The sequence below is a fragment of the Sciurus vulgaris genome (genome assembly GCF_902686455.1).
Source record: "Sciurus vulgaris genome assembly, chromosome: 4".
Classification (NCBI taxonomy): Eukaryota; Metazoa; Chordata; class Mammalia; order Rodentia; family Sciuridae; genus Sciurus; species Sciurus vulgaris.
Genome location: NC_136464.1, coordinates 87,106,504 through 87,128,122, shown reverse-complemented (window position 1 = coordinate 87,128,122; position 21,619 = coordinate 87,106,504). Strand labels below are relative to the sequence as shown.

At 38.6% G+C, this 21,619-nt stretch overlaps 1 protein-coding gene across 4 annotated transcripts; it reads right to left on the bottom strand.

The window, feature by feature from the left end:
* Positions 1-123: 123 nt before the first annotated feature.
* On the bottom strand, positions 124-20,653 carry NCOA4 (nuclear receptor coactivator 4). Of its 4 annotated transcripts, none has more exons than XM_079136467.1 (10): positions 20,514-20,653; positions 8,154-8,308; positions 6,743-6,883; positions 6,473-6,561; positions 6,068-6,176; positions 5,433-5,522; positions 4,821-4,967; positions 2,371-3,384; positions 1,886-2,026; positions 124-1,579 (listed from the first exon to the last, which is right to left on the bottom strand). In XM_079136467.1, exons 2-10 carry the CDS (start codon positions 8,292-8,294, stop codon positions 1,574-1,576), a joined length of 1,878 nt encoding a protein of 625 aa, XP_078992593.1. In that variant the 5' UTR covers positions 8,295-8,308; positions 20,514-20,653; the 3' UTR covers positions 124-1,573. The 4 variants fall into 4 exon arrangements, with proteins under 4 accessions (XP_078992593.1, XP_078992592.1, XP_078992594.1 ...); XM_079136466.1 differs by lacking the exon at positions 20,514-20,653 and adding an exon at positions 14,718-14,845; XM_079136468.1 differs by lacking the exon at positions 20,514-20,653 and adding an exon at positions 14,683-14,704.
* Positions 20,654-21,619: the final 966 nt, after the last annotated feature.

Below are 21,619 nucleotides of genomic sequence, written 5' to 3'. Positions count from 1 at the left end.
GATTCATAAATTATAGTGACAGTAAACAAATTGTTTCTTGGCTGTACCTAACTAAAAACTGTCACATATAACACAATAGCATGTTTTGCAACATAGTTTTCAAATACACATGTACAACTGTGGTGTGGCTATTATGCTTTTAATGGGAGAGGTATAAAATGCATCATTGCAAAAGAATGTTTTACATACTCATTAGTATAGTGATTAATGTAAATTACATTTTGATCATGTAAGATAGTGTGTTAGACCTCAAAAAGAAACTACCTACAACCTAAGATATTGGAAAGACTTCTTGTTTTTACCTACCACCTTCATAATAATTTTTGGTAGGAAGAAATAATGAGGCTTTTTTGAGCTATGGTTTAAAGAATTCTCATGAAGCTGAATGGCAATGTCACTATGGGACCATGGAATTTCCCCAAAAGTATTTCCAATAGCATAGGCAGTTAAGAGGTATAATTGTTTTTAGAATGCAGCTAAGACCTCAAGAGACTTTTAAAAGAACATAAATCCCACCTCCTACAGAGAAACTTTAAAGCATGGACATGACTAACAATATTGAGAATATATTAATATTTTCATAAAGCTTCAATAAACACCCAAGGCACAAGGGTTGAAAACGGCCTGTGCACTAAAATGTCACTGCATCATACTTATGGAGGTACAGGAATGCTGTGCTTACAGTGATAGGACATTGACTTTTCCCTAGTCAAAAGCACCAGGTGTCAAGCTCAGCTTCTATTACACAGGATGCACCAATAATCCCTAGGATAGCTAATAGTTCAAGTACTATTTTTTGCTTAGTTAACACTGGGGCTCAAAAAGCATATGGGTTTGTAGAATACTGGAAAAAAGGATTGCATTATCCTGAAAATGGTCTTTAAATAATAATTGAATCTTCAAACTTATCTTACTGGGTACTTTTAAAATTCACAGGAATAAAGGCAAAATTTGCAGCAGATGAATTTCAAATGAAAACTGGTGTAGAACTGACATTTAGGCTAAAACATTTGGTAATGTCAAAAATTGTTAAGATTACTAATACATTTTGGTTAGAAAATAAATCACTTGGCAAGGTTAATTATGTGAAATATGCTATATATTAATAATCATTTCAGACAACTAATAGAAAACCCACAGCAAAAGAAGCATCTAAAGGGCAATCAAAACATTAGGGAAGTTTACTAGCTTCAGAATACATCAACACACTTTAAGTACAGAAATATTCACTTTTAAAACTACTGTGTTTATGTACTTGTAGTTAACAACCCAATCTAAGGAACCATAGAAACTGGTGACAATCTGTTCACCGAGATGCTGTGTTTGTAGTGTGGGGGCAAATTAAGTGAATACTTCTGTAAGAAGGAAATGCATAACCTCAGCATCAACAAACAGCCTCTTTCTTTTACAGAGAAACTCATAATTGATTTTTCTTTACCAATTCAAAATTAGGAAAGAAATTAAGCTAACTGGTCAGACCCAGGAACACGATGATTTGGCAAGCTGCAATCACCCAATTCATGGATGTGTGATAATTTGCAGAGAAGCTGCTTGACTGTAGTAGTCCATTCCTTCACATCTGCAAAGAAAAGTCCACAGATAAGATACTGGTGAATAAAAGCAAATTTCTTCCCACCTTAAAACCAACTCATTTCTCAATAAGCTACTAGAATTCATGGGATTTAAAAATTCCCAACAATTACATCTCAAATGGTCATTTTCAATTACACCTAGTGACAGAGCAAGTTCAAGTGCAATATATGAAATTTTTAAGAGCTCCTCCCACCCTTATAAACAACGATATGGTTCAGTGGGAAAAGTGTGAACTCATAAAACAACATTTTATAAACAATCTATAACATTCACATTGATAGCATATACCCACCTGTAGGGGAGTTCGATATAACCACTTTTCTTTATCAACTTTAAGCTGCATACAGGTAAAGAGATCGCAAACTGCTGGGAGGCCATAACGGTCTGGGGGGAATTTATGTTCCTCTTGAAGGGGTGAGTTAAGAAATACTTCCTGCAAGAAGAAAAAGTCTGCTTTTTCATGTCATCTGGTAGACACAAGACCAACTGAACTCACTTTCCAAATATAAATAATGTAAATGGTGTTGATAACCAACAGTAAAGATGACAATTATTATTTCTACCCTAAATCAGGCCAAGTTTTCTCTACTGCAGGATGGGGGTTGGCCTGGGAAATGCACAAATAATTCAGTTTAAATAATCGTTAAGTTCTGTTAGCATGGCACCAAAATTAGTACCTCAGTCAAATTTAGCATTTAACATTTAAAGATCTGGCCTATTTGCAAGGTTTAGAAATAAGAAAGTAAAACTCAAATGGCAATTTTGATGTCTTCTTACCTGGGCCTTCTTTCTAAGTAGCCACTTGTCTTCTCCAGAGGATAGCTGGCTGAGGTTTCCCACTTTCTTTCCTGGCAAGACCCAGTCAGCAGTGTTAAAGGGACACCAGGAAGAAGTAATGGGGCTTTTAAGCTTTTGTTTGCCAGCTCTTTCAGTATTAGGAACTTGCTTGGAACTTCCTTCTTTGCATGAGGGTCTGACAAGCCACCCTGACAAGGAACTGTTCCTTATGACTTGAAAGGAATCAGCAATTTTAGAAGGAGCCATTGCTTTTGGTGCCTTAGCTTGTTCTGTTACCTCATTTCTGGAAGGACAAAGCCACATATTCAGGGACTCTTTATGTTTCTCAGGCTCAGGTTTGGGTTCTGTAGGCATCCCATTTTTATCCTTTCCTTCTTTCTTCAGAAGCCATCTACACAAAGCTTCCTTCTCACAATTCTCCTCACACACACATTCTGCAAAGCTCGTGCACGGTTCATTGGCTTTGCATACATCTTCTACTTTATATGGGTCCTGATGATTCTGAACAAGCCAATCCTCAGTAATCAGGTTGGGGGTGGACAGTGGTTTCTTGGCCTCCAAGTGGTCATTCAGGCACTTTAGACTGCCCAGGTTTTCAATCTCCACACCTTTGGGCTGGTTGCCCCAACAGTTGGTACAGGAGTCAGGCCTGGCAAGCCAATCATTCACACTGTAGGGCTCCTGGAACACCTGGAATAAGACCTTAAACTTCTCATTGGCTTCATGGCTGCCATCCTCAGGCTTCTCCAACTTGTAGGGTTTCTGGGGAGTCACCAGCCAATCAGACAACCCCATCTCAATTTGATCAGGGAGCTCTAGATCTTCAACCTTTTCAACTTCAATGGAGAAAGAACTAGTGGTAGAACGGCTGTTAAATTTTTGGTAACTTGGTTTTCCAGAAACAACTTGTTGCTGACTCTTGAGGAGCCAGTTTTCTAAGCCCTTTAGGTTGCCCCAGACATTACTGAAGAAATTGCAGGCTCTTGCAGAAGTCTACACAAGAAGGACACAACATTAGTTTTCCTGAATAATTATGAATGTTTTGGGGATTCTGTCTGCATATATACTGTCTTGCCCAATGCTTCCAAATTTAAATTTAAAGATGACAGACAAGGAATTTCTGTTTGGATTACTAAAACATTTTACTACATAAAAATATTTTCTGTGGTTTTATAAAGCTGATAAGTATAAAAAGCAAACAGAATTTGTGGCACGTTTGAAAAAAAGAGAGGCTAGTGGTAATACTTTTATGAATAGAGAAGACAAAAACAGGCAAAGGAAGTGAAAGCAGGTCCTCTTGAATACTCTGCTAGTGGGAAGATCAACTGTTACCAACTTCCTGGAAATCCAAATTGGCAATATGTATCAAAAGTCTTAAAGGGTATACTAACTGAAACACAGGAATGTAGTTTCTAGGAATTTATTCAAAGATTCCACAAAAGAAATCAAATGACAAGCCAAGTGCACATCAATAATCCCAACAGCTTGGGAGGCTGAGGCAGTGGGATTGTAAGTTCAAAGCCAGCCTCCCAGCAACTTAGTGAGATCCTACCTCTAAATAAAATATAAAAAAAAAAGGACTGGAAATGTTGCCCAGTGGTTGAGCACTCCTAGGTTAAATCCCCAGTACCAAAACAAGAAAAAAGAAAGAAATTAAATGACAAATATATTCAATATTATATTGAAGGGGAAAAATACATATACAAAAATAGGATTTACAGAATGAATTTTGAAAAGTAAACAAATACACAGAAAAACGAAGCATACAAGCTAAAAACATTATAACATCTCTTCATGTAGGAACTGTGTGTGCACCTATGTATGTATTTTGGTACTAGAGATTGAACCTACGGGCACCTAAAAACAGCCATGTCCCCAGCCCTTTCCATTTTTTATTTTGCGACAGGTTCTCTGTAAGTTGCTTAGGGTCTTGCTAAGCTGCTAAGGTTGGCCTTGAGCTTGCAATCCTCCCGCCTCAACCTCCCAAACCATAGGGATTACAGATGTAATCCCTATATTACAGGCCCCGCTGAATATTTCTATTAATTCTATATTTTCTAAACTTTCTCTCCATAGTTGAGATGTCACTATTGTAATTAAAAATTAAGAACATGTGTCCAGCCAGGCATGGTGGCACACACCTGTAATTCCAGCTACTCAGAAAACTGAGATGGGAAGATCACAAATTCCAAGGCCAGTCTGGGCAACTTAGAAAGACCTACTCTCAAAATCAGAAATAAAAATGGCTGAGTAGAGAGCCCCTGGATTCAATTCCCAGTTCCCCCCCAAAAGTGTATGTGTGTGTGTGTGTGTGTGGGTGGGTGTATGTTTTTACAGATTACAATCATACTATAAGACAATCACTGGTTAGTAACTAATTCAGTCTACCACTATATCATATCTACCTCACAATGAAGGCAGCAACACACCTGATTATTCTCTAAGGTCTGTTTTTGGGACAGCCAGTCCTGGAGGTTGGTACTGGGTAGGTAAGGAGCATGACGACCACTGGTAGGTTTGCTTCCAAGAAGCCATTCGTTGAGAGGTACAGTTGTGCTGCTGGATGTTGACTTCTGCTAATCACATACAAATCTTTACTGCCTAACAAGGCAATGTCAAATGCGATAAAAGTATACCAGCAAAACATGAGACCCAATCTTGGGTTGCTACTGGCCCTGAGAAAGTCACATGCCTTCCCATTCAATCTTTACAATTTTCAAACAAGAAATATTACTACCTGTAGGGTTGTTCTCAACTCAATGTCTAGGATCTTTTATTCGCATTGCCTTTAGAAATAAATCATCTCTATGAATTAAAGGATCCCCAATAAAGAACCAATATCTTAATTGTTTTCTTATTCAATACCAATATAACACTCAAATTTCTACTTGACATTTAATGTTTCAAGCATTCAACTGCATAAACTATCACTGGTGTTTTTTTACAAATAAATGGTAAAAAAACGACCAAAACTTATTTAATCAAAACCCCAAAAAGCAAATATTAGTAGTCCAATTACCAGAAATAAAATGACATTTTACCTGCTCTGGCATTGGGATATAACCTCTTTTCTCTAGGAAGGGCCCAATATTTGATGAACTAGCATGAGCCATCAGGTGCTCAGGAATTTGCTATAAAATGAAGACAATTTAATAATGTTATTTATGCTATGATTTCATACTAAAAAAAGTGAAATTACAATTCTAAATCAAAAGTATTAAGCAAAGTATTGCCTTTTCACTAGAACACTCACTGTTCACACTAATTTCAATGACATATAAAGGAATTATCAAATCTAAGAGTTGTCTATTACATAAGGTTCATCAGAAATCTTCACTAGAATAGAATTGCCACTTTTAACAAGACCCAAATGACACTATGTTCAGTCTTTATGAAAGACCATTTGGGCCATCAATTTTATAAAAAATATGGCAAAACAAATAGAGATACAAGGTGAATTCCAAAGGCTATTAATGAGTTAACAACACTCTACAAACTACCAGCCTAATAATGCTCTATCAACTTTATCAGAACTCATGTTTTCTATTTTTGAAGGTTAACACCTCAAGAAAGTCATTATTCATAGTAAATATATAACTTTTTTTAAGAAAGACCATCTGTGAGGATGCAGACTTGAGAAGCACTTGACGAAGGATCTGAGGTCAACATTACTCACAATGGTCTTGAGGGATCCAAAGGTGGTGATGGTTTGGCGCAGTGAAGTTGTGTCTGCTTCAAAGAGCAGAACAGTCGAATCTTCAGGCTTCAGGGTCAAACTGCCCAATCTAGGAAAAAAATAATCAAAATTTGGCTGTTTTTAAGGAATATCTCTACTAGTTGCTTCTGAAACAAAAGCCAAATTGTGAGTAATTTTAAATGGCCACACTCTTCTAATAAACGCAACAGACTGTGTATGGTTTAATCACATATAAGCAAGTGTAACATTAAAATATAACACAGGATGATCTTATTGTGAGAATGGATGACAAAAGTTAAAACCAACATAAGTTGGGAGTTACAAAATTGACTTTCTTTTACTATGTCAAAAGAGCCAAAAGTCAAAACAAACAAGGGTATTTACCTCTCCAGGCACACAGAGACTTGATTGGCTAGATCTCTGTTTTGGGTACACTCCAGTTGATGGATAAGACAGTTGAACTGGCCCAGTAACTGTAAGAAAAATGAAATCATCTAATCACAATGATACTAAAAGTACTAGGTATATCCAAGTTAAAAAGCAGAATTTGAGATTAAACTTTTATCTGATTTATATTAAAACTGAATTACAAGAAAGATTCTCTGGAAACAAGAAACCATCATCAAACCAATTCTAGCCAGGGAGCCACCTTACCCAGTAGAGCTGCTGAGCCTGCTGCTGAAGTGTCTCCTCTTTAAGTTGATAGATGAGATCTACCTGTTCATATAACCATACCTCACGGCTCCGAAGGCATTCCAGGTGACGGCTTATGCAACTGTGAATCTGAGCTTTCACCTAGGAAACGATACGTGTTAGTTTCATTAGTGTTACAATCCCAAAAAATGATGTTTCCCACAAAACAGTGAGGTTAACTTTTATGGGTTACAAATCCTTTCAATTATCCAGTGACATCCAAGGAATATCCACTCCCCTCAAAAAAAAAAAAAAAAAAAAAAAAAAAGACCACCCATATACTTCAAATTTGGCTTATAATTTCAGGGTGTAAGTACAAAAGGGCACTTGATAGAAAAATTTCAGCAATAAGGTACACCTCAGCTCTAAAATATTCCTTTGATACTCCTGTCTCTAAGAACATCAGGTTTACTTTGCTTGTCCTACAGTAATCAGGACAAAATATAAGGACATACCAGGAGATACTGATCCTCCTCAGTTCATATAATTTTAAAACATATGGCATCACAAGTTTATCAGTAAAAGAAACTACTGGAACAGCTGCTCTGTCCTCAACATCATAGGTGGCCTTTATGCCTTTCCCCACTCACAGAATGAGCAATCCATTTTCAGCAGGCTAATTTAGTAAAGACATGCTCCACCACATAACAATAGCCAGAAGACCATCAGGATGGGTAGTAGGTAAATTGTAAACTAAATGTTTCTGAGAGCATTAACAGTGAGTCACATGAGGGTTAAATGTCAAAATCCTAAGAGAAAAACTCAAAACAGCTAAAAAAGAGAATCCACATTAAATAACTTTAAAAATTTTAAGACAATCTTTTTTCTGTGTACAAAGTTGTAGTTCAAAGTCATGTACTATTTAGGCACTCATCAACTCATTATTGAAACTAACAGATTTCATTTTGATATTCAAAATGACAAAGTCATTTACAGAACTATGCCACCAAAATCATGCCACTAGCGAGATAAAATGAGACAAGGGCATGCTGAAGTGCCATCCTTAACACAACAGGGTGCAACTAAGCAAACTACTGCCCACTCCCTTCATTATTTATCACGATGACAATGCCTGGCATGGAGACCACACAAAGAAGCAATCAAAAATAGATGTTGATACAACTAATTAGAACAAATAAAATTTTAAAAATTTTTTTAAATAGATGTTGAATATTTTCCAGAGTGATACAGGGTTTTTCAGAGTCTGGCACCTGCCTATTTCTCCTTAAAATCAAAGGCATCAATATGACAGGCAGATCACGCAGGCATGGCATGAAATTTGTTTGTTGGCACTGAGAAGCAAGTCCTTGACTATGCTTTAGCCAGCCCTATGCCAAGTCCAGCCAAGGGAAGAGAAAAGCACACATCACACCTCTCGCAAGTTATCTTTAATTTGCTGTTCAGCCCGAAGAACTCCACCAATAGCAAGCTCCAAGTCCCTCCGTGCATCACTACATCTCAAAAGGGCTTCTCTATTACTGGAGCAGCTGCTCTGGTCCTGGGAGGTATTCATTCTGCTCACTGTTCCTTTAAAAGAAAGAAAAAAATAAAAATCCAAGTAACACTATAATTACAACCAAAATCAATCATTGCTCAAATGATGACCATTCAATCAGCTCCCATTACTAACTACTTGGATTATTTCCAACACAAAACACAGGACACAGCACACAGGATACTCTTAATAAATACTGTTTCTTCCCCTCCCCTCCCCCATCTGTTCCCATTAGAAAATTCCATAAATCTACCTTAGCTACACTTTACATGTGAACAGATATTTCTGGGGGGGAAAAAAACACTAGTAGTCCTGATCAACAGAACATATGTCTCTTAAAAAGTTAAAGAACAGTAACTTGCTGGGCTGGGGATGTAGCTCAGTGATACAGTGCTTCCCTAGCATGCTCAAGCCCCAGCACTGCTGGAGGGGAAAAAAAAAAAAAAAAAAGTTTCTATTTATGACACACATTTAGTCATAAGCATGTGTTCCTCTTTGATTGAGACTAAAAACAAAATAATTTAAATGACTCAGATACAAAAGAGGTGCTCACAGAAATTGGTGTAGTTACATACAGAGGGTTTTCTAAAAATCTCAGGGGAGATAAGAAAGAAAAGTGGAAAGAAAAGCACACAATTATACAAAGAGACCAACAGAAAAGAGTCAGTGAAGTAATGAAGGGAAGCTTGACAAAAGTCACTGGAGGAACAATTTGATATTTATCCTAGATGGATCTAGAATTAAGAAATGGTTTCTAAAAACTTGGAAAAAGTAAAAAGTGATCACTGTGGCCCAGAGTGGGTTTACTAAGCCCTGTGATACCAAAGTTATTTTCTTTTGGATATAATGCAGCAGATGCTATGTACCCAGGTGACAGAAAAGATTTTTAGCAAGATTCTTTGATGTCCTTGCAGACAAATAATCATGGACTAAAGAGAAGTTCAACTAAATTAAACAAGATAATATTTTTACAAAGTATTCAAAGGATAATGCTACGGCCAGTTTAAGTTTTTAAGAGGTATATTACTGTTTTCCCTAATTACTCAAGTGTTTTCCCTACATATTTGAATGAAAGTATATTAGCACTAACATGGGATTGTGACAGAAACATATTCCAAAACACTCCACATAGCTGTTAAAATATTATAAAACAAAACGATAAAAATTTTTTGCACTTGAATAGGGTGGAAAAGGCAGAGTAATTTGTGTGTGGGGGGGGGTAATTTATTTGCAATGCTGGGAATGGAACCTAGGGCCTCACTCATGCTAGGCATTAGCTCTATCACTGAGCTACATCTCCAATCCAAAGATATTTTATTACCCTAAAGCATAGAGGTCTTTCATTGTAAGCAAGCTTCATAAGTTAGTAGTGTGTTAGGTCTGAGGGAAAATTAACTTACAAGCTATTTGACTGTTTACCAAAAGTATAGTATTTGTCACAGGACTAATATAATTCATGATTATTAAACTAAATTTGAAACTTATTTCTGGGTAACACACTTTAGAAAGGCATTGAGAAAAGGCAAAGAGGCCTCAAAACTGAAAAACTTCTCCAGGAAGGAAGGCTGTTTGGCCTAGATAAGAGACATCTCTGGGAGGGCATGATGACTGCTCTCAAATATTTGGAAACCTGTCGAACAGAAGAATTAGACTTGTGCAATAGTCCAGGGTAGGGGTGTGTGATGCGGTAAATAGGAGACATTTTAGTCAATACATGAAAGAACTCCTTAACAGTCTGCAGGCAATGAATGACCCTAGAGAAGACAGCTTTAAGTTGAACAGCAGACTGCCAAGTGAAGTCCTCCAAATGGCTGGCTGCCCATTTTAGACAAAGGGAATTTAGACTAGTCTTAACTGCATCTTCAAGACTAGGTTTCAGCCCAGGTACTTAACTGAAAGATGGGTAGGGGCAAAAGCAAGTAAGTCCCAAACTCAGAAATAAACTGATGGAGTAGAATGAATAGAACATAACTTTCCTATGTTCATATATGAATACACGGCCGGCCGTAGAATTTCACATCCCCAAGAATGGGAAGTTATACTAGATGTATGCATGTCAAAATACATTCTACTGTCATGTATATCTAAAAAGAAAAAATAAAAATAAAAAATAAACAAACTAACTAACTGATGGGAAGACACAGCCCAACAGACTTTCTTTCCACTATCTCAGCAAAAATTCAGATCCTGGAACTTCAAAGTTCCTACAAAAAACTCAAAGTTCAGGAAGATTTCTAACTTCCCCTTGCTAACTCTATTACCTCAGTCTGTTTCCCCATAATGATCTATAAAAGGAAAGACTATCTCATTTGGATTTGTCAGAAGCCTCTGTGAAAATTCTAACTTTGAAACACCAGCTGTAGCTACTTTGCAGCCTGTTTTCACAGTGTGAGTGGCCTATTTGAAGTATAGGCATTAGTGTGCATTTAATACACACTATGGGGACTTTTGAAAAATCCTGACAATACAGGTAAACACTGCAAGGTGATTCATACTGCCCTAAGGCATGCTTAGCCGTCTTTCAAATGTAATAACTATCTTCTGCTGCATCAAATTTCCCATTCTTAGATCCTCACTACTGGTGTGGAAAGCCACAATGCCTGCAGAGTGTAAATAAGATTAAGTTAAAAGGTTGCTTTGCATTATCAAAAACCTTATTCTCAAACAGATGGAAGGCAAACACAAATACAAACAGCGCAGTCTGTTATCTCTAGATCCCCAAAGCAAGTCTTCTTGATAAAGTCACAAGCACTATGGAACTGCACAACAAAAACACATGGAAAAGTACACACAGTGGATTTTCCCCTTATCTATGAACAGAAAGTACAATGAGATTAAAGTTCCAAAACTAGCCAGGCGTGGTGGCACATGCCTGTAAGCCCAGCAGCTCAAGAGGCTGAGGCAGGAGGATCACAACAAGTTCAACAAAGAGCATCAGCAACTTCGCAAGAACCTGTCTCAAATAAAAAGTAAAAAGGGCTGGGGACATGGCTCGGTGATTGAGCACCTCTGCTTCAATTCCTGGTACCAAAAACTAAATAAAAAAAGTAAAAAAATAAAGTTACAAAACTGATTTTTCCACACGCAGTAACACTTATTTTTCAAATTAAAATGAATGTTATCCTCCAAAATAGTCATCCATTAGAATAAGGGTCTTTAGAGCTCATTGTCAGTCACTACAAAAACCTGTTTCATGTCTTTACGGCCAATCGCAGTATGTTTGCCCCTTTTCTGACCATGGCTGTCCCTCCTTCCTGTGAGGCAAAGGGCAGTCAGCTTCCATAATCCTGAACCCAAGAAAGGAGCTATACAAAGGCCTGCCCTCTTGTACTGTGATGCAAAAGAAACCTTCAGATCTAAGATGAAGAACCCCACCCCATGGGTGAGCTCAAATCACGAGTTGTTGCCTCACCCAGCTTTAATGAATAGAGACTTACATGAGTTAAGCAGATCACATTCATCATTTTCAACAATAATTCACTTTGATTTTTCAGTCTGGTTGTTGGGGTAGTGCAGGAGCTTAGTCCAATGTAATGATCTATAATTTTTCTAACAGTAGCTACACATAGAAGGCTGTTGTAAGGTTAAAGTGAGACATTGTCTCTGAGCACTTAGCCAAACCCAGCAAGTCCTGGGTTTTTGTTTTTTGGTTTTTGGTTTTTTTGGGGGAGGTAGAATGAGAACACCACACTGGGCATTAAATCTGCTCTGCCCTGAGCTTCACTCCCATCCCTCTTTTTGTAAAATTTTTTGACAGGTCTTGCCAAGTTATCTAGGCTGGCCTCAAATTTGTAATCCTCCTGCCTCAACCATCCAACTTGCTGGAATTACTGGCATATGCCACCAGGTCCAGGAACTCATGTTACTTCTTTAACAATGCAGCTGTTTTTAGGTTTGTTTTTAAGTTTAACTGAGTGAGAAGGACCTTAGGATCTCTATCTGTAGAGTATAGAGGGCGGCATTGAAATTGGAAAGGCTTTCACATGAGGAGGCCTGACTTAAAATTCTTTTAGCCATTTATCAGTACCTTGCCCTTTTTGAACTTAAGTTCCCAATTCATAAGTGAAGATAACAATACAGACTCACAAGTGAAACAACATGGTGCTTGTTTAATAAAACAGCTCATCATCTGGTCTTTCACCCTACAATACAGGAAAAGGCAAAACTGTTTTCATGGCAAAAACACCACAGTCTAAACCCTCTAATATACACCAAGTATGCATGCTTCTGCCTTTTTTTCTTACCTGTACAAAGACTGGACCAAATTAGCTCTAATTCTAAAATTCAATGTCTTTTATCTTCACCTTCAAAATCCAAACTACTATACTGGCACTCAAATAAGGATTGCCTGATATGTTTATTTTTTGAGTCAAAGTTAAGTGCTTTCTAAAACTTCCCTGTTTCAAGGATCCCTATCCTGTTTTAGAGTAGGGGAAAAAAACAAAGGAGAAGAGAAAGACAGTCTTCAAACAAATAACAGAAACTGGAGTTTCCTTAAAGGGGAGTTCTACCAACAATACCAGCCGTATTTAGACAATGTTTTGCAAAAATCTAGTTATGAAGTCCCAGATCTTGAAATCAGAATTGAACAACTAACCATAAATGAAAATAAGTCATTATCATATGGTTTAACCACAAAATTTCCAAAAGGCTATAACCATCATGTCCCACACAAACCACAATTTAAAGAGGAAAAAATTTACTGGGATGTAACTCAGTACATGCAGAGCACACTCAAGGCCTTGGGTTCAATCATCAGCACTACTACCACTAATAATAATAATTACTATTATTATTATAAAATTGAAAAATTGTAGCTATTTCTTTAGTACACTATCCACATTTCATAGATGATATTGAAGGCCCACATAGTTTAAATGACCTTTCCAAAGGGCCACAATCATATGAGGTAAGATTTGGATTTAGAACTAAAGTTCCCAAGGTCTAGCCCTGGGATTTCTCTCTCAGGTGGGCTCTTTCTTCCTTTACAGTATTTTCACCCATAAATTATTTTTATTTGCCAGCATTAGAGTTTAAAATTAATATTCCAGTCCAGCAAGATGGTGCATGCCTGTAATCCCAGCAGAGGCTGAAGGTAGGATGATCACAGTTTCAAAGTCAGCCTCAGCAATTTGGTGAAGCCCTCAACAATTTCGAGAGATCCTGTCTCAAAGTAAAATAAAAAAGGCTGGGGATGTGACTTGGTGGTAAAGCATCCCCTGGGTTCAATCCCCAGTACCAAAACCAAAAAAACGAAATTAATATTCCAATAACTTCCATAATAGTCCTCAATGAATTAGAACCAGTTTCTCAGAACCACCTGCCCAAGATAACAACACTACAAAAAAAATATACCACAAATGTCATAATAAGCTCAGAATAATCAAAACATTTTCAACTGCTAGTACCAAGTAGGAAGAAGACCAGCTTTCAGATTGATATCTACAGGTTATCACAGTTGTTTGAGGCTTCATTTATATGCATGAATGAAAGTTTAGACTAGTTTTATCTCTAACCTCACCCTCCAGCTCTGACATTCTTTGCCCCCTTTGCCACCTGACAGCCTCCCTCCAGTCCCAAAAAACACTTCCACTTTTTACTTATTTTTCCTGGCATCTGAATCACTGAAAAGGTCAAGTCTGCAAGAATCAATCCACAGGACACCTATATGTTCTATGGATTACTAGATTCGAATTAAGTACCGCCAATTTGGTTATCTTTGATGTGACAACATACATTAAACTGTACAAACTTTTAGAACAACTATAGATTTTTTAAAAAATTAATATTCTGCAATTTTACCCTGGGATATTTTTTGGTTTGACGTGTTCTGCCAGATTAAAAAAAAAGTTGTTTTGAATCATAACTCATTAATTCAAAGATAACACACATCTTACCCTATTCCCAACCCACTTAAAATTCTTTATATAGTTGCTGCTTAAGTTCAAGACCTGGTTCTACGTCATTTTTTAAAACCATACAAATAAACGTTAATGTTTCAAGAGACTTTAAATAAGGCATTTCTAAGCTCACCATACGATACCGTTTTTTTAAACACTTCAGAACTTTCTGCGATATACCTAAAGGTATAAAATAACCGCAATCAATCAATCCTTGCACATCAACTTTCCGAAGCAGTAACTGAAAACTGACCGCAAAATTCTACCATCTAATAGTAGAATTAAATTTAAGTATTTTCTAGCACAAAAATTAGAAAACAGCAGGATTAAGCGAGGTGTTTCTAGCTGGAGAGCAACAGTGACTCATGCGGCTTTCTAGGCTTCCCGGTGCCTTTTCCAAGAGCAGCGGCCCAGGAGCTCGTCCTGCGGTCTCCCAGCCGTGGAGTCGTCACAAGCTTGTACGCGCGCCGCCGGCACAGGGCTGGCTCCAGCCCGCGAGGACGTACCGAGGGTCCGCTGCGCCCATGGGCTGGCAACGTACCTCGAAAGGCAGTTCCTGGCCGGGCCCGCTACCTCGTGGGCAAGAAGCGGTTTTATCCCTAGCCTGCGTGTACCAGGTGCCCGAGACCCTGCCGTGACCCGCCCCGCGCACGTCACGCCGCGCCCCCAGCGGACTAACGGGAGCACGCAAGCCGGAGGGGCAGAAGGCTCCGCCCACTAGGCCGCGCCCTGGGCGCTGCCAGAGCTCACAGCGAGTTTCCCATTCTCCTGTCTCAGGTACCCAAAGGTGCTCTTCCCCAGCCCCGTCTCCTCGCCTGCTCCACCTACTCGGAGCTCCAAATCGCCAAGACGTCTTTAAGGGTCCTGCTGCAAATCACGCCAGAGAAACACCAAACGTGGGACAATCAGAAGCTTTAGATTAACACTGTTTGCCCAGCTGAGGTTCAGCCCTGGGCTTTTGTTTCAAGCCCTCAGACATCCCCTCCCCTCACCTCTGACAAGTGTGTCCGTGTCTGTTGTGTGTGTCTCTCTCTTCTACACTTACACACACACACACACACACACACACACAGCCTTAGTCCAGTATTGCCTCAAAGTCTCATGGATGATTCTCATTCAGAAAACATTGACCAAGTACCAGATGTAGGGAAAATGGCATTTCTACCCTGAGGAATGGCCTGAGACCATATCTTATATCTTTGTATACCCTTAATGGTAAACAGACAGCCTGGTATTGGTACCTTAGTATTACCAACCCCCTTCACATTTAGGTCTACTACTAAGTCGACCTAAAGAGAATGGTGTACAATCATTAGCCCTGAACTCAACAGAAACTTAATACATTTTTGATTCACGAATGGACGAGTAAATGATAAATGAATGCTCAAGTTCAGATCAGGCACAATAAAGTATAGTATAGGGCTGGGGTTGTAGCTCAGTGGTAGAGCGCTTGCCTAGCATGTATGTGGCACTGGGTTCAAGCCTCAGCACCATAAAAATAAATAAATAAAGGTATTGTGTCCATCTACAACTAAAAATATATATTTTTTTTAAAGTATAGTATACTTCTGCTTCAAACAATCTCTCCCACTGAGGCCTATATTATTAATTTAAGAATTTTTTCAGAAAAGGAAAAATGTTTTGGGCACAAATATTATTTGCTTTTTTCAAACACAATTGGTAAATTGACACTGAAACCATAATCCCACAATAGTTGCTAAGAGTCTTTCAGACCACCAGACTCAAGTTCAACTCCACAGATTCACAAAAGGCAACAAGTTTGTAAATTAAAGGGAAACATTTACTGTATTTACAGCCAATTTGAATTTTTTTTACCCCCTCAGACTTTGCAGTACCACAGAAATTCCTCCTGACATTAACAAAAGTTTGGTCAGCTTTTAGAATAGGGATGGTGTCCTATGTTCAGTTTGAAACTCCTTTACCTAAAACAGTCAAGGATAAGAAAACATGTTACATACTATCATCACAAAAATAATACCATTTTATCTCTGGTTTTATATGGTAAATATCTTGTGGTTTTCTCCACAGAAGCAAACAAGTGATAAGATATTTTCCCTCTTCTAAAGGTTGGGGGACTAGTAATAATGTCAAAATAAGACTGAAAACATAGCTGTTATTATGTTCTTTTGAAAGCTGTAATTGGCCAGTGTTAAGACTTAGCTTCTTACCTATGATTACACTGACAAACAAGCAAAAACCTTTTATTTGATTTTGTCAGTTTTTCATTCCCTCACTAAATTGTCACGTTTAGAGAGCTCTTAATGTAATTCTAGGTAAAAGGAATCTTAAGGCTCAACAGTGCCCCCAAACACACTCCTTGACCCCAAAGGAACAGCTTGATTCAACCGCGTAATTGAGTCAAGCAAAATCAGGGATGACAACTTGGGATAAGAATGACTAAAAGCATACAATGAGTCATTCATGCCAGAAGTTAAGTAAAAGGAATACCCTCAAAATAATTACTTTGTTCACTTGCCAGGCAATCTATCTAATTCAGGGAATATGTATGACATATTTGGGATTTGAGGTATTATAGGATTGTAAGCTTATAAATGACTACTATAATATTATGATTTAACAATCAAAGAAGACAAGCTGAGAAGAGTTATATGGCAGCTCCTCTAATTGACAATATAGAGATACAGTACTATTGATGCTACTTACCAAAGCAAAAGTGGTCAATGTGGCCCCCTTAGAGGCTAGGCCTCCACATTGTACATTTGCATTCTCTGCTGAAGCAACATATTTACCAATAATGAAAACAAAGCCAAAATGGAAACCTTGGGACAAAAATTTTAGAAGGGCTAAAAAGTCACAGGAAAAGTAATAAAAATGCTGTGGACTTCTATAGTTCTCTCATGAAATTGAACTGAACCCAATGTATATATATTAGTTGGTTCCTTTTTAGGCACTTATAGTCAGATAACGCCTACCTTTTGCAAGCTAACCAGTATGTGGATGGGGCCCTAAATTTACTGCTATTGTCATTAATGCCTTGGTAAATACTCATCTGTACCAGTAATACATTTCAGGTACATACTGAATAGTGACAAGCCTTTGTTCTTTGAGGTTGAGTATATTTTTGTGGAAAGCATTAATGACTAACACAGGTAAAGTATTTAGAATAGTAGAAGCTACATGGGCATTAACTATTTTTATTACTTTTAGTCAGAGAACACAACATGATAATGAAGGCATTTTATTATGTACTTAGTTCATCAGTTTAATATGCCCCCATAATCTCTCTGGATTCCTGCAGAATCGTCATGACTACTGCCCACTCCTCCCCTCTTCTTCTTCTTGCTGCTCCTCCAGAACAAGAATACTTATGCCCCAGGGCCACTGACATCCTCAAGCTTCAGGGGTCTGCTCAAGGATCATCTTCTCAGGCCATTCCTCACCATCCTATACTTTAAAATATCTTCTATCCACAACCTCTTCATATGTTTTATTATTCTCCACCGTACTTACCACAATCTGACACATAGAAACCATTTATTTTCTGACCCTCCTTTGGAAAACACTAGATGGTAAATTCCACAGAACCAGGAACTTGGTCTTTTTGTTTACTGTTGTACAACTGGTGTTCTATAACTATTTGTTGCATGAATGAGTCCGTATTTATCTCTAGCCTATTTTGTGAAAAGCCTTTTCCACTTTTTACACTTTCATGTCATTTAGTTCTCACAACACTTTAAGTATTACCATCACCATTAAAAAAAAAAAAAAGATGAAAATGACAAGGTTAAATATAAATAAATATTTATTACCTACAGTCACAACCTTCCAAATAGAGGAGCCAAGATTTAATCCCAGGTCTGAATCTAACACACTCAGCCACACCAGGTATTTTAAAGGGATCATTTAGTATTAAGGTTTTGTGTATTCATTCAACAAGTATCTAAGGGTCAAATTACCCTGTAGTGCATATTCCCTAAGGGTACAATGAATTTAAAGAAGAATTTGTCTCAGGGACTCACCAATAAGCAGAAAATACTAATTCTTTGAAATATGTAACCGAGGATCAAAAGTCAATCAGTTGTAGCAGCAACTGGCTCCAAATGCCTTCCAGTATGTTAACACTATGTAGGAAAGTATTAGAAAACAATAACCAAGAGGATCTCAAATGGAGGGAGGGCTATGTATCAGAAATATCTTACAGAATTTTATGAAACCCCAACAGAGGTTCTAGAGATTCTCACACAACTGTGCTGATATAATAAAATGGGGGTAAGAATAGTCCTGTGTAATTTTAAGATATATCCTCCCTAAGAAACACGTCTTCCTTTCCTTACATAATTCAATGTGCTTTTCTATTTTTGAAATAATTCTTTGCCCAAAGGGAATAATGTAATTATAGAGATTGTTGGGACATACACTATCATAAAACTTTAAACAGTTAGGATTTCCTCTACAGACTCAAGGACAAAGGCTCTATGGAAGAAGGGAAAAGAGAAAAACTGTGAGGAATGTTACTGTGCTAGACTTTACACATTATCTTGTTTATTTATCTGAACAATTATACAAGTGAGCAAATCCTTAGAAGAGCAAATTTTGGGAGGTCTAATGGTACCTGCCTGCAATCCCAGCAATCGCTGAGAGAAGGATGATAGGAAGTTTGAGGCCAGCCTCAGCAACTTAGTAAGATCCTGTCTCAAAACAAAAAATAAAAAAGGACAGGGGAAGCTCAGTGGTAAAGCAACCCTGGATCTGATCCCTAGTATCCCACCCCCCCAAGGAAAAAAAAAAAAAAAAAAAAAAGCAAACAGCAAATCAAGTAACTCTGACCACAGACAGTAAATGAATCTCCCTCCACTGAAACAACAGGGTTAAGTTTTCTTTCAAGGTTCTGATATACTTTTAAAGTTCAGAAATGTCACACTAGGATCCCACTGCAGAAGTGAGCCAACTATGAACTTGCCCCATCCTCACTCAAAGAGTCCTATATATTCCTAATTACCAAGTGGGTGGTAGAAAATTAAGTACATCTGAAAGTAGTTATGATGATGAACCTTATCTAACTAGAAAACAATAACATAAATGGCCTGGTAAAGAATGCTCTGCCCTTGGGGTTGGACACTTACTTCTGTATTCTTGATCACATGTTCCCATTACATTCGATGACACTTAAGACTATATTATTGTTGGGTTGGGGTTGTGGCTCAGTGGTAGAGCGCTCACCTTGCACATGTGAGGCCCCAAGTTCCATCCTCAGCACCACATAAAAATAAAGGCATTGTGTCCACCTACAACTAAAAACATACAAATAAAAAAGAAAAATACTATGTTTCTTAAAAGAAAAAAAAAAAAAGACTACATTATTGTTGTTTCCACAAGAATTAAGTTCTATTGGAGTGAGAAGTGTGTCCTTTCTCCTCCCCATTGCTATATCCTCAAAACCTTCCCATAAAAGCCCTGAATAAATGATTGCCAGTATTATGAATCATGAATGAGCAACTTCTTATCTGTAAAAGGGAGATAATCAGGCTACTTTTCCAGATTGTTGCGAGAACTGTGACCTTAAGTAACACGGTGTTCTGCACATAGAGAGACCCCAAAAGGTTGTTTTTTGCGTTTCCACCTGACAATCCCTTAGGAATGGATATGCTCTGGCATAGAAAACAGTCACACTAGAAACTCGGGAAAAGCGAACAAGAAGGAAGAGATGGTGGACTCCTGGGGCCTGAAGTATGCGTAGGCAAAGGGAGGGGAGAACAAATTTCCTTGCGGGTGGTGACCCCAGAGTCCACGTGTGGATGAGAAGGGAAAAGACAGACCCAGGCCTCACAAAGAAGTGGAGGCCTTCGGGCCGGATGAGTAGAGTTTGGGAGGGAACAGAACCAACCAGAGGGCAAGTAGGAGGTGGGAGGCCCTGCCGGCGTGTGGAGGCCCCGGGAAAGGTCAGGCCCAGCCCGCGGGTAGGGAGGAGGGGGTGGCTCGACTTGGCATATCAAGGATTTGGGAGCCCGCGAGCAAGCAGGACGAGGTGGCCCCGGTACCCGACGTATGGCGAGTCTGATAGAAGAGATCAGGCCCAGCCCACCGGCAGAGAGAAGGAGGTAGGCCCGGCGCGTCTAAGGTCTGGGGCAGGAGGTCAAGCTTAGCTCGCGGGCAGGCAGAAGGAGGCGGTTCGTGACCCGGTGTCCAGGAGGGAGGAGAAAGGCCCGAGACCGGCGTGTGGAAAGAAAGGCCGACCAGGAAGGACCAGGAAGGGTAGACGCAGGGCCAGAACGCCAGCTACCACCAGCTTCCGCTTGGCTAGCGGAGTGAGAACTGTAGGAGGCATGCGCGTCCCGCCAGTCATTCCAGTTCTTACCAGTTCGAAGAGCTTCTCAAGAGGAACCGAGGGGACCCTGGATGGACTGACACCAGCGGATACAGACCTTGGTTCAAAGGCAGAGTTCTCGCGAGAGCAGAGCCTTCCTCCCACGCCTCTCGCCACGCTTCTGACAGTCTCGCGAGACCTCTACTTGGGTCAGCCCAAAGCTCTTGCCTACCCTCTAGAGGGTACGCAGTGCAGGCACGCACTTTTCCTTGTCCTTGATCAGCGTCCTTTTCACCCCTAGTAAATAATCAGTTAAATGAAGCAAACATTTTTGAAGGTAAATGCTATGTAGAGAACTATGCTAAGTGATTCTCTAACACATGTCCTCACAAGGTAGATATTATTTAGCTTTTATGTTCAGATATAAAAATAAATGTCGGCAGACACAAAAAACCATGGTATAGAATTCCACTTTCTACTCTGTATTTAGTCAAATTATTCTTTCAAATATATTTTTATTTTTAATAGATGCATAGTAATCGTACATATATATGGCCTACAGTGTGATCTTTCAGTACATGTATACAATATATGTGATGATTAGATCAGGGTGATTGGCATTTCTGTCACCTAAAACATCACTTTTTTGGTGGGAATATTGAAAATGCTCTCTACTAGCTATTTTGAAATATTCGATTAGTTGTTGTCAACCATAGTTGTCCTACTATGTTATAGAACATTATAATTTACTTCCATTAATAGAGTAGTCAAAAATTCACAGAAAGAGAATTATGTTTGCCAGGGCTGGACAGAGCACATAGTGGAGACTTATTGTTTAATACGTGCAGAATTTCAGTTTGGAATGATGGAAAGTTCTGAAGTTGAATGGAAGTGATAGTTGCACAGCAATATGAATGTTCTTCATGCTGCTGAATACACTTTTAAAATGGTTTAAATAATTCTTTTTATGTAAATTTTGTCACAAATTTTTAAAAAGAACTGAGTAAATAAATGTCAGGGCCCAGATTCTATATCATCTGACTCCAAAATATAGGATTGTTTGCACTGTATCATAGCACATTATTTTTCACACTCACCATTGCTATACCTTCTTCATATTTCTCCCAATGTGGCATTTCCACATTGAAATTTTCTGT

What these genes read in the sequence shown, in the direction of transcription:
- NCOA4 (XM_079136467.1), bottom strand. Translation starts at nt 8,294, where the DNA reads ATGAATACCTCCCAGGACCAGAGCAGCTGCTCCAGTAATAGAGAAGCC. An exon ending in TTAAAGATAACTTGCGAGAG is followed by an intron (nt 6,884 to 8,153) that starts GTGTGATGTGTG and finishes ATCGTTTCCTAG; the next exon opens with GTGAAAGCTCAGATTCACAG. An exon ending in TTGGATCCCTCAAGACCATT is followed by an intron (nt 5,523 to 6,067) that starts GTGAGTAATGTT and finishes TTCATTTTATAG; the next exon opens with CAAATTCCTGAGCACCTGAT.